The 16,633-nt window shown below is 45.2% G+C and overlaps 2 protein-coding genes across 3 annotated transcripts in view; one reads left to right on the forward strand and one right to left on the reverse strand.

Annotated features, from left to right (window-relative positions):
• PDZD2 (PDZ domain containing 2) overlaps window positions 1–16,633 on the reverse strand; it is a 193,510-nt gene that overhangs the window by 41,066 nt on the left and 135,811 nt on the right. The window contains exons 23-24 of one of the 2 annotated variants that reach the window (XM_080372582.1): window positions 15,821–15,955; window positions 9,055–14,399 (exon numbers count right to left, since the gene is read on the reverse strand). In XM_080372582.1, the coding sequence (XP_080228708.1) occupies window positions 14,233–14,399; window positions 15,821–15,955 (302 nt within the window). In that variant the 3' untranslated portion in view covers window positions 9,055–14,232. Of the gene's footprint in view, window positions 1–9,054; window positions 15,956–16,633 lie in introns of those variants that run through there. The other variant, XM_080372583.1, reaches the window with a different exon arrangement.
• Window positions 733–3,937, forward strand: PMAIP1 (phorbol-12-myristate-13-acetate-induced protein 1). The gene is made up of 2 exons (XM_080372606.1): window positions 733–1,137; window positions 1,448–3,937. The coding sequence occupies exons 1-2, from the start codon at window positions 1,086–1,088 to the stop codon at window positions 1,558–1,560; spliced, it is 165 nt and encodes a 54-aa protein (XP_080228732.1). The 5' UTR covers window positions 733–1,085; the 3' UTR covers window positions 1,561–3,937.

A 16,633-nucleotide genomic window follows, 5' to 3' on the forward strand; every position in this document is an offset into this window, starting at 1 on the left:
TTGTCCAGAAGATGCAAACCCCATCCCTCCACTTCTCCTGGCCCACTGCATGCCCATCCACGCTTCCATCTCCTCTCCCCCAAGCATGCACCATCCCTTCACTTCATCTCCTCTCCCGACGCACTCCCCATGCCTCTATTTACTCTTCCAGCACACCTCCTCCCTCCACCTCCTCTTCCAGCGTGCCCCACCCCTCCACGTCCTCTCCCCTCCACACACCCCATCCCTCCACCTCCTCTGCCCAACATATCCCATACCCTCATCTTCTGTCCCCACACACACCCCACCCCTCCATCTCCTGTCCGCCACACATGCCCCATCCCTCCATCTCCTCTTCCAGCACACCCATCCCTCCATCTCCTCTTCCAGCACACCCATCCCTGCATCTCCTCTTCCAGCACACCCATCCCTCCATCTCCTCTTCCAGCACACCCATCCCTGCATCTCCTCTTCCAGCACACCCATCCCTCCATCTCCTCTTCCAGCACACCCATCCCTGCATCTCCTCTTCCAGCACACCCATCCCTCCATCTCCTCTTCCAGCACACCCCATCCCTGCATCTCCTCTTCCAGCACACCCATCCCTGCATCTCCTCTTCCAGCACACCCCATCCCTGCATCTCCTCTTCCAGCACACCCCATCCCTGCATCTCCTCTTCCAGCACACCCCATCCCTGCATCTCCTCTTCCAGCACACCCATCCCTGCATCTGCTCTCCCCCACGCACGCCCCATCCCTCCACCTCCTCTCCCATCCCGCCCCATCCCGCCATGCCTTTCTGTCCCGCCGCGGAGGCGCTGTCCCCGGCCCGCCCCCGCCCCCGCCCCCGCCGCGGCCCGCGCTCCCGGGACGCGCTCCGGCACGCCGCCGCCTGCCCGCCCGGCGGGGGGGCGGGATTCCCGCGCGGTTTCCGCACGTCACAGCGCGGGGAAAGCCCCGCGCGCCGCCGCTTTTAGCGCCGCGCTCCGCCCCGCCCGCCCGCACTCAGCGACCGCCGCCGCGCCGTGTCGTGTCGTGTCGAGTCGTGCCGTGCCGTGCCGTGCCGTACCCCGCCGCGTCGTGCCCCGCCGTGCCCCGCCGCCGCGATGATGCCCGGCAGGACCGTGCGCAAGGCCGCGCCGCCCGCCGCTGCCGCAGGTACCGGAGGGTGAGGGGAGCGGGGTGGCGGTGGCGGGGGTGACACAGGCACAGGGTTCTCCGCGCACCTCCACCCCCGGCTCCAGCACCGGGAGCGGTGGCAGCGCCCGCCGCGCCGCGGGATGCGGCTGGGACCGCCGGTGGGGACGCGATGGGAGGTACGGTGGGTGGGGTGGGGTGATGTTTGGTACCGGGAAACGAAGGAAAAAATGGGGGGAAAGATGCGATATTGCCAAGATCTCATTAAAATCAAGGAGGGGGTGGGCGGGCGGCGGTGCGGGTGTCTGACGGCCGTGCGTGTGCCCTGCAGAGCGGGCGGCGGTGGCGCAGTGCGCCCTGGAGCTGCGCAGGATAGGGGACAAGTGGGACCTGCGACAGAAGATACTGAACCTCCTGATGAAGCTGTTCTGCCCCGAAACGTGAGCTCCGGCGGAGCCGGCGCGCTGGAAAGCAGGGGAAGACCTTGGCTGGCTCTGTGGGTTTGGAAGGAGAGACTTCACTGACACTGGGAGACGAAGAAAGCTCTTTGCCTTCTATTTTGCTGCCTATAGCCGCTCAAGGATGGCTGTCACAACATTTCTTCTAAGGAATGTTACAGGAACACTGGCATCTGAATGCCAGGTGGAAAAAAAAAAACCAAAATGGGAGAGTGATGGGCAGAGCCCCTCACCTTGCAATGGGGAGACCTGGGGCAAGACAGAACTTGCCCTTGAGCCTAGTCTGAGACTTCCAGCAGCCTGACTTCCCCAGTCACCCTTTGGTCTTCGTGTCCCACGGCTACATTTCACCCAGGAGCTCAGACCACCTTAGGCAAGAAGCCAAAAAAAGCATCGGTGTCTTGGAACTTGGGATTGCGTACCACGAGGCAAAAGCCACTGCTCGGTTTCTGACTGCTCTTGTTCTGTAAAGCATGGATTCAGCTGGACAGGGATCTGGTGGTGGGATTATTTCATCTGTTTTATAAGCAAACCACTCTCTTCTATTGAGAGGTTATTTGTTACAGGATGTTGCTTTGTGGACTACAATTTACAATTCTATGAATCAACACAGTGTTGCATACTTCTAGTTTGTATTATATATATGTGTGTATGTGTATATTTGCATATATATTTTATATATAAAATATATAATTATGTGCACCCCATGTGTATGACTTGAGTATTTCACAGAAATATTAAATGCTACTTGTTTAGGCTTAAAATGCCGTATGAAAAAATGTTCAAAACATGACATAAAAATACGTTATATTAGCTAGAAGAAAGTGTAATGTTTTCTGATAATAAAGGAAATACATCATGCATCAGAAAGGGGAGCATGTTTATATGTATATATATTACACAAATGCAGATATCAAGGTACATGTGGTGGAAGGATTCTTTCAGTATTACAAAGAATTTCTTGAGAACAGTAAAATACTGCTATGTCTTTATAAGTATATTTATAAGTAACAAAATAACTCTTCAGTATGAATCCAAGTTGAATCTCAATTTTTATTGAGAATTTTATTTATTCAAAGAAAGCAACTAAAACTCTCTTTGAAGAAATAATATCAATAGAATTGAATGCTACAGTCAGTACAGGAAAGTAGCCGGGGATTTCTCAGTGTTTAACTACTCTTTTAACTGAAGGTTCTCATGTACTTTTATTTCCATTTCATTTCATGGCAACCTCATTTCAGTTCCAGATTGATGAAGCCGCTGTAGCCCATCCAACGGAAGGTGATGCATTATGCCTGTATCACTGAGGGGTTATTACCCTTGGTTGGCTTCAGAGGAGCTGAATTAAGCATGTTGATTGCCTTCAAGGCAAACTAACTCTTGCTAGTAAATTCATGTCAGACATGATCCTAAACAGTAATTTTTCATGGATGGAAGCTAACAAGAAAATGGTTGAAGCTGATCATGTTTTGTAGCTACATCGTAAGGTCAGGGGTCAGAGTTCCTTCTCTTAACTAACCTTATGTGTAAGAACATTTGCATTGTATAAGGCTGAATGTTGCCTTATACAATGCAAATGTACTTAACATACAAGGTTAGTTAAAATTATGGTTTTTATTGCCTCAAAATTCTTGTTTGCATTAATAATTATTTTTTTTTGTTAGCTCTTCTGAATCTGCCTTTGCAAAATTGTTATTACATCGCTCTGGTCACTGTCACAACTAACTGTGTATGGCTGCTACCTATGTCACTGATTTCACAAAACAGAAGATGACTGACTTTGCCTGCCTGTCCGCATGGAGGACTTAACCCCATCCCAGTGGCATTACTGCGAGCTTTGCCATTTACGTGAGCTACGAGCGTGGTTTGCTGCTCCTCGAAGCTAGCTAACATTATCTGAGAATGTTTCAATAAAATCTTAGTTGTTTTTCATCTTAGTACTGCAAAGTTATGTGTTTTGCTGACATGCAGAGGTCGGTTTTTCAGGTATTAAAAAGTGCAAAGAGTTTCTGTTTGGCTAAACACCAGCTCCCATGCTAGTGCTGCGTGCAACTTGGCAAAGCTGTACATCCAGAAGTAGCCCTGACTTCAGCAGAAGGGCTCCTGCTGTGTGTCCTGGGCTTGGTGGAGTCTTGGAGTCTTCATCAAGGACACTAAACAATGATTGTGCCTGTCTGGGACTCTCAGGAATACTCGGCAATCGCATTCGCATTAGTAGCTGATATGTATTTCAATATAAGTGGTCTGCTCAATGTACACTTAAATGCAATAGTAAATGAGGTGCAGGCTTCATAGAGCCTGCCCAGTTCTTCAGGCATTAGCATACACTGATGTTATGAAAATAAAATATGCCCATAAATGCACTGTCACGGGGATATCTGCGTTAAGTATTAGCATAGTATTTTTCTGTCTAGATCTGCAAACACTATTTGCTTTTTGTGAAATGTTTCTGTTGTTTCTCTGAGCGTTGTTAAAAGTGCTAGCATTCACCGTGAGCTCAGGAAAAAGACCTAGATCCAAGCCATCAGTGCCAGCATATGAGCAAGCACTTGCTGATGGTCCTCCCTGGGATTCCTTTTGTTACTTGTGCAAAGGCTCTGCTATGTAACTGTCAAGACAAGTTGTTTTTCTTAAGGCTTATTCTGGATACGGGCCAGATGTTTTGCTGTATGCCCTATGCATTGAATTCTTGCTTAGATAATAAATACAATGTGTTTGTGAGAAAAATGAGTCATTGTTATAACTCAGGGTTTTTTTGTGGATTCTGAATGCGTGATCGTATTATACAAATTGCTTTCATACTTCCAAGTCAGTGGGCACACGCCAGGGCAAATGCAGGGGGCCAGTAGGTGTGCATTGGGAGATTAGGCTTTGACTTCTGCCTTTAAGAGGAACAAGACATAACCGTATCCTTGAACTTCAAAATGGGAAACTGAGACACCTATTCTAATATTTGCCAGTAACTACTGCCTGCAGAATAGTTGCATGGTGTCAGGGGCTTCATTACCCTCTACCAGAGGTCTAGCAGCTTTGTGGGAGATTCCTTGGGGATCAGTGAAGGGCAGACATCCAAGTTAAGGGTTTGTCTAGGATGCCAGCAGAAAGGAATACAGCATTTTGCCAAGGTCAGATTTTACTTTCTCTGAAGTTCAAATCTGGAGTTCTGGAAAAGGGGGAAATTATACTGCTTACCGCAAGGGAATAGTGAAGAGGTAGTGCAGAGTATAATCTTCCCTAAAACCGGGAGCCAAAGGTGTGTCTGTGGAGAGGAGAGTCCAAGATCCTCACCTGCTATGCTGTGCACATCAGCAGGCTTTCCCCAGTAACTCACCATGCTGCTTCTCCTCAGCTTCATGGGCAGGGAGCACCACACCTGGGGCATGCTTCCCAGCACAAGAAAGACTATGAGCTTCATGCCAAAGCCTCTCCTTTCTAGTAAACAAAAAAGGCAAGCAATTCCCTGTCCTTTCCCAGTTTGCCACCAGCAGAGGCTTGGAAGAGCTTCACTTCAGGGGGCATCAGCAAAGCAGTCCCGAGAAAGACCATCAGCCTGGTGCCAAGTGCTACCACAAGCTCTGTACGCTGCATTTTTGCACCACTCCACCAGCAAATTACACTTATAAGACTCATCAGCCTCCTGAAAACATCCAGACACCCTCACCCACTGCCTGCCCGAGCTGGCCCCTCTCCCACCAGGTCACAGCCAGAGCACAAAGCTCGCGACATGCTCCTCCCTCAAGGGCAGGGAAAAAATATCCCATCACTGGGGCATGGCATCACTGTCTGAAGGCACCTGACTCACCCACAAGCACCTGATAGCAAAAAAAACAAACCAAACCCACCTGCCAGAGCAAACTGCTGGAGTTGCTGCCCTGTAGTGCTAACCACAGCCTGTGGGCACCTGCCAGAGCAACAAGTGCTGCCCCAGGATGCATTCACACTGTGCTCATGCAAGTGAAAACCAGCCCAGTGCCCTCGGGCAGCTCACACTCTCACACCTGACACCGGATGCACAAGTGGTATTTCCTAAACAAATTGCTAGACAACAGACACCACCTCCCTCCTGCCCTCTCCCTCCATGGGATGTTTGTTCTTTAAGTCATCTGAAAAACAATGTCTCATATGCCACTCATTATTTTTAAGCACACACTGCTGGAAGGGACTAATTTTATCATTTTCCTCCCGTCAGCACAAGACGGTGCGAGGACATGACGTGCATCCGTAGAGGTGCAAGGACCTTGGCTGGACAGGAAGGGCTGGGGATATGATGTGTTGTCTTTCAGTCTGGCAGACTTTTCCATGAAGAAGGTGACTGCCAGCGAGCAATAATCTTGAAAGCTGTTACAGCTGTAAACAAGGGTCTTTACCCAAATGTGTCACTATATTGTCTGGATGACGGCGTAAGAAACCAGCCGCAACAAGGCTGCCCTGTCTTCTCATTCACGGTCTCTTTGCAATGCAAAGCTCACCAGTTCACAAGCTCTCAGAAAGCACGGAGGCAGGTGTCACTCCTTCAGGAACAGGAGATATCCCATGAAATGGCAATGACCTCAATTAAAACTGTTTCATCCATTTCATCTTACAAGGGCTTTGGTGTCGTTCCCTCCTTCCCATAAAAGGATGGTGGGAGCACCACTTGGCTTGAATCCTCTGTGCCACCACCACTGCTTGAAGGGCCAAGGCACCTTTCCACCAGGGACAGGCCAACTTGCAAACCTTGAAACCACAGCTACTTTCAGCAGCACTAAAAAAAGGCCAGTGAAAAGTCCTTGGAGCTGCTGCGAGGATGCTGGCACCCCTGGTTTACCACTGTGACACTGCCACAGCACCCACCCAGGGGGCTCACAGCACAGGATGGTGCCCATCACTGGGCTTTTGTGCCTTTGGGGTTTTGCCTGTGTTATTGCACTCTGCCTAGGTCAAGGTACCATGTTTGTGCCTTCTCCCTTGGCTCTGGGATCCAGGCTGGGATTGCAGCCACCTTAGCCACCTGCTATGTGGCAGCAACTAAGGGCAGATTTCTTCTTGCGCTTTCTCCTTTATGCTCTTGAAAGGGACGTGACCAAGCAGTGACAAAGGCGTGAGGCTGCATCCATGTCCTTCCCGCCCAGGACCAGGAATTAGGGAGGTAACTTTTGACAACAGCAGCTGGGCTTTTCCCAGGAAGCTGTGGCATCAGCAGAGCATCAAGGAAATGGCTTTGCTCGATAGGAAAAAATCCAAGGAACTACAGCTCCAGGTGACTTGCTTGCTCAGCACAGTGGTGTCAGACTGACTCAGATGCACAGTGAGGTGAGGTCAGCGCATATAGGACTACCAGCAGAAAGGTAGAAAGCCCTGGGTTTAGTGTTGGCTAACTTCAGAAAATACGCTGACTGTTGGAAAAGATTGGTCTAGTCACAGCTTTACGCATTGCGGGATGGAAGAGCAACTCCTTGTTTTGGGAGATGTTAATTTGCATCAAATGTTCTTTCTTAAGATAGTTTTTTATGTCAGATTTTTTATTTTTAAAAGAAAAAAATTTGTAAATTATTGCAATCATCATTCATAGGTGAAGTCTTTTGCTGGGTCAAGTACTTTGAGGAACACAACTACATGGAAAGAGCATGGCTGCTTCTTCCATGAAGGTAGAGTCCGAAATGGGCTTTTGCTCAGGACTGGTGTTGACAGTCTGGCTTCATCTGTACTCCTTGATGAGGAGAAATGACCTGACCTCCTTTACCAGAAGCAATGGGGATCACCCCTAGATAACACAGTATCATTCACTCCCCAGGCACCTATTGGTACGGGGGTGCTAGACACAGCACAGAGGTGCTGAAAGGGCATTTACACAACCCAGCCTTGCCTAGGAAGAAAAAAGGAAAACAACACCAAACTGTTGGACCAAAGCTTTGAATCTCCTAGCCCAGCGCAAGGCAAGGACAAGGGGCTGGCAGCACAGAGGCAGCAGGGTGGACATGCCCCCTGCAGCGACGGCTGGCTCTGGTGCTGAGCCTGCATGGCTCTGTGCACTGGGAAGCATGGCTTGGGGCTGCCCATGGCCTGGGCAGGGTTTGCTTCCCCTTCTCATCACAGTCACGTGCTGCCCTGTGGTGTCAGTTCCTGCATGCACGGGCATCATGCCCAGCTGCCCATCCAGCCACCAGCTCCAGGGAGGGCTATGGGGAACCTCCCCCCAGTGGCCCTCCTTCACACCAACCCTGCATGGGGGCAGAGGCAGCGACCATTAGCCTGCAATCAAATGTGGTACAGTGGCAGTTTTGGTACGTTCCTGGAAATATAGATGAGGCTTTGGAGCCGTGAGCAGCCAAAGGTTATTTGGACATGAGTTGCGTTGAATCATGCTAACAGGAACAGGAGAGCGGCAAAGATGCAAAAAAGGAGAAATAAACCAGAACTTTTCAGGTAGAATGATAAACCTGAATGCAAACAACAAAGTAGGTGTCTCTCCTTATTAAGATCTGAGCTTTGTACGTTAGTGATATGGGACTAAAAAAAGCCGCGTCTGAAACCGCAAACTTTTCTTGCCTTTTGTGCCAAGTTCCCCATTTGCCCATGCCCCAAAGCCTTCAGAAAAAGGCCAATCCCCAAAACACAGCCGAGTTAGCTAAAACAAATGTGATTTTCTACTACTTCACACATCTTAGGGATAAATGGAAGTCGTATGTACTAATGCATTTATGGATTAAATCTGTTGTGTCTTCTCTCTTTTGTATTCTCTGCCACTGTCTGGGGCAATTATGATTTTAATTAAAAAGACATTCAAGACTGATCTTACGAAAGTCAGGCTGCTCTGAGGCTTGAGCCCTGTTGACTCCAGCTCACAAAGTATGTTAGAAGGCAGGAGGACAGGCAGGAGGATGGATACATGGGAGTCGCTGAAAGACAGGAGAGTGGCTTGGCTGGCCCAGCACTGAGAACAGCAGGGGAGATACTAAGGGCTAAAAAGGTCTTTTTCCTTTTCTCCATGCTGTCCTGGTGGAGAAGCCAGGCTCTGGCCAGGGACAGACATAGCAGAGCAAGCTCGATGGGGCTGCATGCACTACCCCACACACCCCCATCCATCCCCTTCCCACACTACTGGCTTTACACCTTGCACAATCTCATCTGTGCAACAACACAGGCTCCATTGCATCCTTCATCACAGCTTTTTGTGAGGGAGAAGGATGTGGAGAAAAGGGGTCCCAATGCAGATGGGAGACTGGGATACCACAAATCCTTTCTCCCCCAGCCCCCATGGAGCAGGCCAGAAGCCTAGTGCACCAGCTTTTCCCACAAGGTGAGTCAGCAGAAACACAAGGGCTTATCCTTCCTCATGTGACTCTTTCTGACTTGCACTTTCATGGTGCAGCACCCAGAGAAGGAAACCAAAAGCAAATGCAGCAGCTCTTGGGGTGCAAGCCCAGGGATGAGGGAAATGCCCTTCACACCACCGGCACGGGAAAGTAAAACGCCTTCCTCCCCTCGCAGAAAAACCCACCTGGCCCCTTCAGGCAGCACCGTGCATGGGAGGAAACGGTGAGGTTTGCCAGCCACAGCAGGAGAGACACAGGTGAGTGCCACACTTGCACCGAGGCGCGGGCAGGACTGCACTGTGCCCTGAGCCAGGTGGGAGCTGCCAGACATGCGCGCCCAGCCCAGCGCTCAAACAGAGAGCAATGCACACAGGCTTGCCACGCGGATATCGGCACTGAGCTCAGGAGCTCCTTCCTCCAGCTCAGCCCACCCCACAGCGACTCGCTGGCATGTCCGTGCACTGCCAGGCAGCGGGGGATTTTGGGTGCCTCCGGCATGCTGCGTGTCAGAGCAGCAGAGAGGAGAGCTTTCTGGGCTGCCGGCTTGCTTTGAGCTACTGCGCAGTGACTGTGGAGGCACCTGTGTCCATAAAAAGGTGGACCACTTGATGCAAACTTTCCCAGTTTGGAGGTTATGGGCTGCACCACCCATTATGAGCTCCGCTACAGCTCCACTCCATCCACAGAGAGGTTGCCTCCAGCCCAGGCCCATTCTACCAGCTCACCTGGGTTTTTATCCCCAGAGTAGCTGGAAGGCAAGAACAAATACCAGGCTAGGACTAGTTGTATGTACATATTCCCTACATGCCATGCACAACCCATTCTCTTATAGCCCAGGGACTGGGCAGGATGTACAGTTTATAACTGATGTGCTCCAGAGTCTGCTGCTCTTGATGAAAACTCACATTTCACTTTTGCCCTCTGCATTTTCCTAACACAGGTGCAGGAAAAAGCACAGCATAGCTTCCAAGACAGCAAAACAGGTCTTCTAAAACACTTTCTAACACTTCTTTAAAGCTTTATTCCTTTTCACACTGAATGACAGTTCTTGGAGGGCGGTATTTTACTTCTTGCTTAGACACACATCTGGACCGTGTTAACGCACAGTCTTTGACTGTGCTCTCCCTGACAACCTTGTCCCTGTGATGCCAGTTCCAACTGTGGACCAGACTTCAGCATAACAGAAATAAATACCTAGAGGAGTACTAAGGATACCATTTATTTTCAAAATCACTAAAAAACCCAGACAAAACAGTTTATGGCGATACAGATTTACATAACAGAGACAGCAAATTGGAAAATGTACAATCTATTTCATGTTATTGCACTCACTTTTTTATAATATACAAGGCATATTAAACAGTTTTCATTAAAAGAAGTTTTATTTATATAAATAAAAGTGTAAATATACAATATCATACAGTAAGTGTATCAGCCTAACACACAAAACCTACCTAGAGTGGAACCTTAATTTCTCACATGATCTAGTCTACTCTTCATCAATATTTCCACTTGTACAGTTACATACTCTAAACATAGAAACAGGTAAATATCCCCATCTGCAAATAGTTCCTTCACATTTTGACAAGAACCACTGCAGAACATTAACTAGAGTTAATTAAAAATATGGGTCATTAGAAAATATGAATCATTCAACAGGTTCTTAATACCTATATGCCCTCATTTTTATTTTTTTTTGGAAGAAAATTATCAGATGTTGCTCCCTTTCTAATTTAGGCCTAACATCACAGTTTTTAATACAGATGCAGTCCCCACAGAAGCTGGAAAGAGCTTCCAGGTACAAAAAGCTGCAACATGTGCAACAGCAGTATTGCACCAGAGCCTGCTGTCACATCCAGGATGTGCACCTTGAGCTGCTAAGGCCTGGAAGCAGCAAAGCCCTCCACCAGCCATTCTCCTTCTAGGAGCAAATTCATCTTATCTTCAGGTCCCTGGTGAAGAGTTGTGGACCAGATGTGTAATTTCATCCTGATTTTTTGGTCTTCCAAGATGCAGCTGCAAATCTCTGGAGAGTCACTGCTCTCCTAGAGCTTGGCCAACCATCTCACATGGTAAAGAATCATCGTGGGGACTGATAGGCAAACAGCAAGGCCAAAAATGCTCGTGAACCTACTGAATATCGATGAACTAATGCAATGCCCTCTGTCAATTTAGTATGACCAGGCTCTCAGAAAAAACACAGTTACTTTGCCAGGTGTATAACCAAAGGTTCACTACATCTGTTTGGTCTACTCTAATAAAGCAGACACACATATTACATAAATCCTGGGGCTTTTATGGGGAATGTCACCCCAATAGAGATGTCAGGAAATGCTACAGTCATCATATCAACAGTGGTAGCATCAGTAAAGATATTTCTTGTTCTTTCACAAAAAAAAAAAAAAAAAAAAAAAAAGAAGGGGAAAAAGTATTTTCAGGAACAGAAACAATCAGGGTTAAATACTATTCTTTTTCTTGCTGTAATGTTAGTAAAGAAGTATCATTCTACCCATAATAACTATCAGAGTTAAAACATTAAACCTATCTTTTAAATTATAGGCACTACTGAATCACACACATAAATCCCCATATTTTTGCTGTTACTCAGCCAACATATATCTACGTGCATGTAAAATAAAATACTGAACAGTGTTTGATTACTGAAAAATGAAAGCCTTCTAAATCACTCACAATGAACAGTACCTGCAAATAAGCATCTGAAAATATCCACCACGTTATCATCTTAAGTTACCTCAAATTAAATTTAATTTACAAAATGAAGACTTTACCTTTGAGCTCACACCGGTTTAGGAGTGAGTGAGACACATGCCTCCCTGCATTGGAACTTCCCAAATTTTAAACTGTGGACTGAAAAAAAAAAAAAAAAAAAAAAAAAAAAGCCATTTCCTAAAACACAACTGTGATTTACCACACTAAAGTAGCAAAAAGTCAGTACTGCACTTGAACGTATTATATGTATACAGGTATGTATTCACTACGCTGCATTAAATTCCACATGCATTTTATGTATCTATTATACACGCTATTACAGTCAGATTTTGGTCATTCCTGAAGAAGGCCTCACCGTTTAATTGCCATTGCCAAATGTCTTCTCTCTTTTCAGCAAATACACAGGGGTAATCTCTTTTATCCCAGAACAGGCCTGCAATCTCAGTGTGGTCCTCCGACCTCAAGTGCTGCATCCTCCTGAAGCCTCTCCCACCACAGAGGTGACTGGAGGCAAAGACCAGTCCCGAGAGAACAAGTAAGCTTTGGGGTCACAAGGGACCCAGCTCCACGGTCATTTCACAGCACTGAACCTGAATTAGTTTCAACAGAAATCCTGCAGGTAAAGCAGCTATAGGACTACACACAGTATTGCCTTTCCTTGTAACCAAAAGCTGCATCTCTCCCTGGATTCAAATGCTAATACGTCACTGAAAAAGAATTAAATCTATTCATTTTTAGGCAAACATTGCACAGCTTTTCTGTTCACCTGGTCTTGGGTTGCCTTGCAGAACTGAATTTTCCTCTGCATTTCACAAGTTGCACTCTAATGAAGCTGTCACAGAAATGAGCCAAAGTGAGTGTTCCACTAACCTGGAAGCAATCACTCCAAGTACTGTTGAATAAATGTAAATAAACGGAACTGTATGATCTTGGGGTAGGGCCAAGTGACAAGCCCAGACCTTTTTGTAACTGCTGCACAGTGTCTTGGCTCACTATAGATGTGGGCAGCCCTTCTGATTTGGACCAATTCCAGGCTGGGCGCTCTTCAGGCCTGGGCATATTGGCTGCAAGCAGCCTCTAGCCTAACATGACAAACAACCTGAGAACTCTGGAACAAACAACTTGTTCTCAGCTGATAAGGACACTGGCCCATTTCCTCCTGTATCTCTTTTATGTTGTTTAGCTATCCCTGATGTAGGAAGAGAAATAACAGAGTCTAATCTCTTGCATCCATGCACCCTCCTCCCAACACAGCAGACTATAAATAATACTCAGCAGCATGGCCTGCTACCAATAACCTCTAATGTGAGCAGAGGTGAGAAAACCCAAACTAAGCACCTATGGCATTGCAACCCTTTCACTTTTGCTATACCTGACACCATGGTTTCTCCCATCTACACAAACAGTCTTCATTTTCACCATCCAGAACCCTCAGCATCAGCCTGTTCCTGACGCAGCTGAGTGCACTTAGATCTTCCACATACATCCTCACGCACTCTCAAAAACATGAAAATAAATACTGAACAGGAGAAAACAAATAAAAAAAGTGATTAAAAGCCACCAGTGGCTTTTCAGACCACTAGTCAGTTCAGATTTAATCTGTTATAATCCCCATCCTTAGGCCACCATTCTCCAGCTTGAGTGTTTCAAGTTGGGCAGCCTTAAACTTCTTGCAGACAAATGAAAGCAGCCCGGCTTGCAGATGTACTCAATGATCACTGAAGTCTGTGGGATCTGCAAGTGCTCAGCACTTCAAATTATCCCTCTTTTAAAAATATATATATTTCAAAAGGTGCCTAATATTATCTGAAATCTGAATCTGAAAATCCAGACCCCGATTTTTACAGCTCCCATTTTAATCACAACTAACAACTCAGTCGACACTTTGGTGGACAATCGCCTATTATTTGGACATGATTTTCTTGCTCACAGATTTCTACCGCGTTAATGCTGACTGCTTTCAGATATAAGCTGCATCTAAGAACAGATTCACATGTGGTGGATGCTGAGTTAGTTCATCAATGTTAAGAGGATTTTTCAGCTTTGCAATAAAATGCTCATGTTTTACGCATAAAAGTTGTGCAAAATTATACTCTTTTGTCATGCATTTTTAGCAAAACTGCACTTAGAAGAATAAAGTGAGATTGTTCCAGACATTCTCTTATTACAACAACAAAAGGACCAGACCTTAAGTAAGTGCCTGGAAGTCTCATTTCAGATAAGTGATATAGTATAGTCTAAATACCCATCCTTGTCAACAGGATGGCAACCAGCAAGTTATACTCCCAACAGTCTGCAGATACTAAAAATATCAGGGACAGGCACAGTGTTATTTATCTCAGTCAAAATACTTTAAATCAAACCCAGGAGAAGTCTTAAAGTTCCATTAAAACTGCCACATAATACAAAAATGTCTCTAACATTTGGCTTCCTTCATCCTCAATAACCAGGTGAGATTTTACGATGCTCATCACATGCTTGCTCAGTGGTTCTCCAAGGCTCTTAGCACCTCTCTGTAGAGAATTAAGACACTTTTGTGTGGCTTTAGAAACAAAGACTTCTTTAGAAACAAAGCTTCTAGCCAGTTTTAAAATGTTTTGTCTTAGCAAGTGTGATTAGATGCAGTGCTTCCATCATACTGAAGTTCTGTGTTTTCTAATTAGTAGCTGCACAGGGCCCTCTGGCACAGATTTAATGATGTTCCAGGCATCATAATGCATGAGGCCAAGTAATGATTTTCCACTAACAGCAAGAATTTCATCTCCAGTTTCTATGTTTCCAGATTGCTCCGCAGCACCACCTAGAAGCAAAAAGGGAAAAAAGTCAGTGTAAAAAAAAACCCAAAACAAACCCAAAAACATAAGCCCGCAAAAATTTGCTTTCCACTGTGATGAACAGCAACTAAACCATTTTTTCCAACAGTAGCAATTTCAGTACAAGTCACTTATGTTCAGCTCAGCTCTAGCAACCTACCCCATGCTGCATTTCACAGAAAATGTTATTTTAACCAAGATAAACCCTTGTTCTTAGAATAAGTGTCTGTTTTTGAAGGAAGCTTCTTGAGTGCTTGAAATATGCTGTATGTTATCTCTGTAGCTTTAAGAAAACCTTGTCGATAAAATAAGCGTATAGGTTGTATGTGGCATGGATATATTTTCTCAAGAAGAACATGCAGGTAATGCCATAGATTCTAAAACCTGGGTAACATGGATGAACAAACCAAACACGGGTGGCAAACTTAGGACAAACCCATCAGACCTGAAACAGCTCCCAGATGGGCACACCTTGCACTGTTGATGAATGTGTGCTTTCTGTAAAGACAATTTAACTAACATCAGCCATCACAGGGAGAACAGGGGAAAAGGACTGTATCTGAGGATATAAATTAATGAGCTCAAAAATTAAATATGCTTTTTAACCTCAGAACCACTTTCTAAAACAGGGAAAAACACCCACACAAAGAAACTGGTAAGCAAGTCAGGAAATATCAGTTTGATTTTTTTTCATTGATGAGAGAATAAACCACTGAAATGTAATCCTGTAAAAATGCAGTGCACCTGCAGCTTCATTGAGAGTTTCAGTTTCCATCAGAAAAAAACCCTATATTTTCCACTAAACTGAATCCCAGACTAACACATATTAAAATCATAGCACAATTCTGGGATTGGTTTCCTTTCTGTACATGGTCCAAGTTTAACTGCCTGCTGACAAACAAAATATCCAAGAGTGGCAGTTTTTAATACAAAGATCACATATTCTTAGCAAAAAAAAAAAAAAAAATCAAAGAAAAAAAAAGGTAAAATTAATAACTGAGTATAATGCAGGATGGTGCTTCAGAATCACAGTAATTACCCACATTGCACTTTTCTTAGAAAAGGAACTGGATAAGGCATGAACTTCCCAAAACTTCTCAAAAATACACAATAATGCTGCTGAAATTTTCTAAGAAATTGCTGCTGTAACTAGAACAGTGGACAAGCCCAGGAAGAAACTGCATCATATTTAGTAAATCAAATTGCACCACAAATATTTACTAGCAAATCCAGCCTCTAGCCATTCCCAGGAGTATTTTTTTTAATGACCACTTTGGCTAGTAAATGGTAATAAATGAGGGCCACAAAAACACCCTTGCTTCAAACAAAAATTGAATCCAAGAATTAAAATGTCTGTACAATGCACAAAAGGAAAACTGGGATAATATCCACTACGTGCTTGTAGTACCTTTAAATACTCTTTTTACAAGCAAGGGCCTGTCTCCAGCAATGGAAGCTTTTCCACCATCAAGACTGAATCCCAAGCCAGCAGAGGTTTTCAATAATTCAACGCAGATGACATCATTCATATCCAGGTTTGGATCTGTGACAGAATATATACAACATCCTGTTATACTTTTAACAGTAAATTGCAAGTTGTGTTTGGTTGGTTTTGTTTTTGCTGCAGTGACAACGCCAATTCAGAATTCAGTTCATATTCAGACTAGAACACACCATCACCCAGTTTCTCAGAAGTGAACATGTATTATTGCAGCTATGAAGGGGAAACAGTACAAAATGCATTTACACACAGAGACATTTTCATTTTGCACATTCAACAAAAACCTGCCAAAGCTGTTTTTTTTTGGTCAAGATTAAACATTAGCAAATTTAGCAAAGACTCTAAACATCAAGAAAACAACTGAAAAATTACGGAGTAGAGAATATTTCTTTTTCATTTGTTCCCATTTGCTTATTCAATGAGCCACGTCTTTTTAAATAACAGTAATGAATGAAACATTACATTAAACAAACATGTTCCATCCTCTTTAAGGAAAGATAGGTAATCACTTACTAGTGTGAAGAATTGTTTCTGGTCTCCTATCTATGGAAGTAACCATTATTACCTGTAGGTGCATCCTGCCTCCTACAGAGCAGATATTTTTAGAATGCAATATTGCTGTAGCTGACATAAAATACGATTTTGCTTAGAAAGAAATAAATGTACAGCTTTGGTAAACAGGAACCTCTTTGCCTTGTGTGAATGTAAAAGTTACACAGT

This window comes from Falco punctatus, assembly GCF_963210335.1.
Source record: "Falco punctatus genome assembly, chromosome: Z".
NCBI classification, from domain to species: Eukaryota; Metazoa; Chordata; class Aves; order Falconiformes; family Falconidae; genus Falco; species Falco punctatus.

Bases quoted from the DNA above. Each gene is read 5' to 3' on its own strand.
- PMAIP1 (XM_080372606.1), top strand. From the start codon at position 1,086: ATGATGCCCGGCAGGACCGTGCGCAAGGCCGCGCCGCCCGCCGCTGCC. The intron at 1,138-1,447 runs GTACCGGAGGGT...TGTGCCCTGCAG, and splicing joins GCCGCCCGCCGCTGCCGCAG to AGCGGGCGGCGGTGGCGCAG.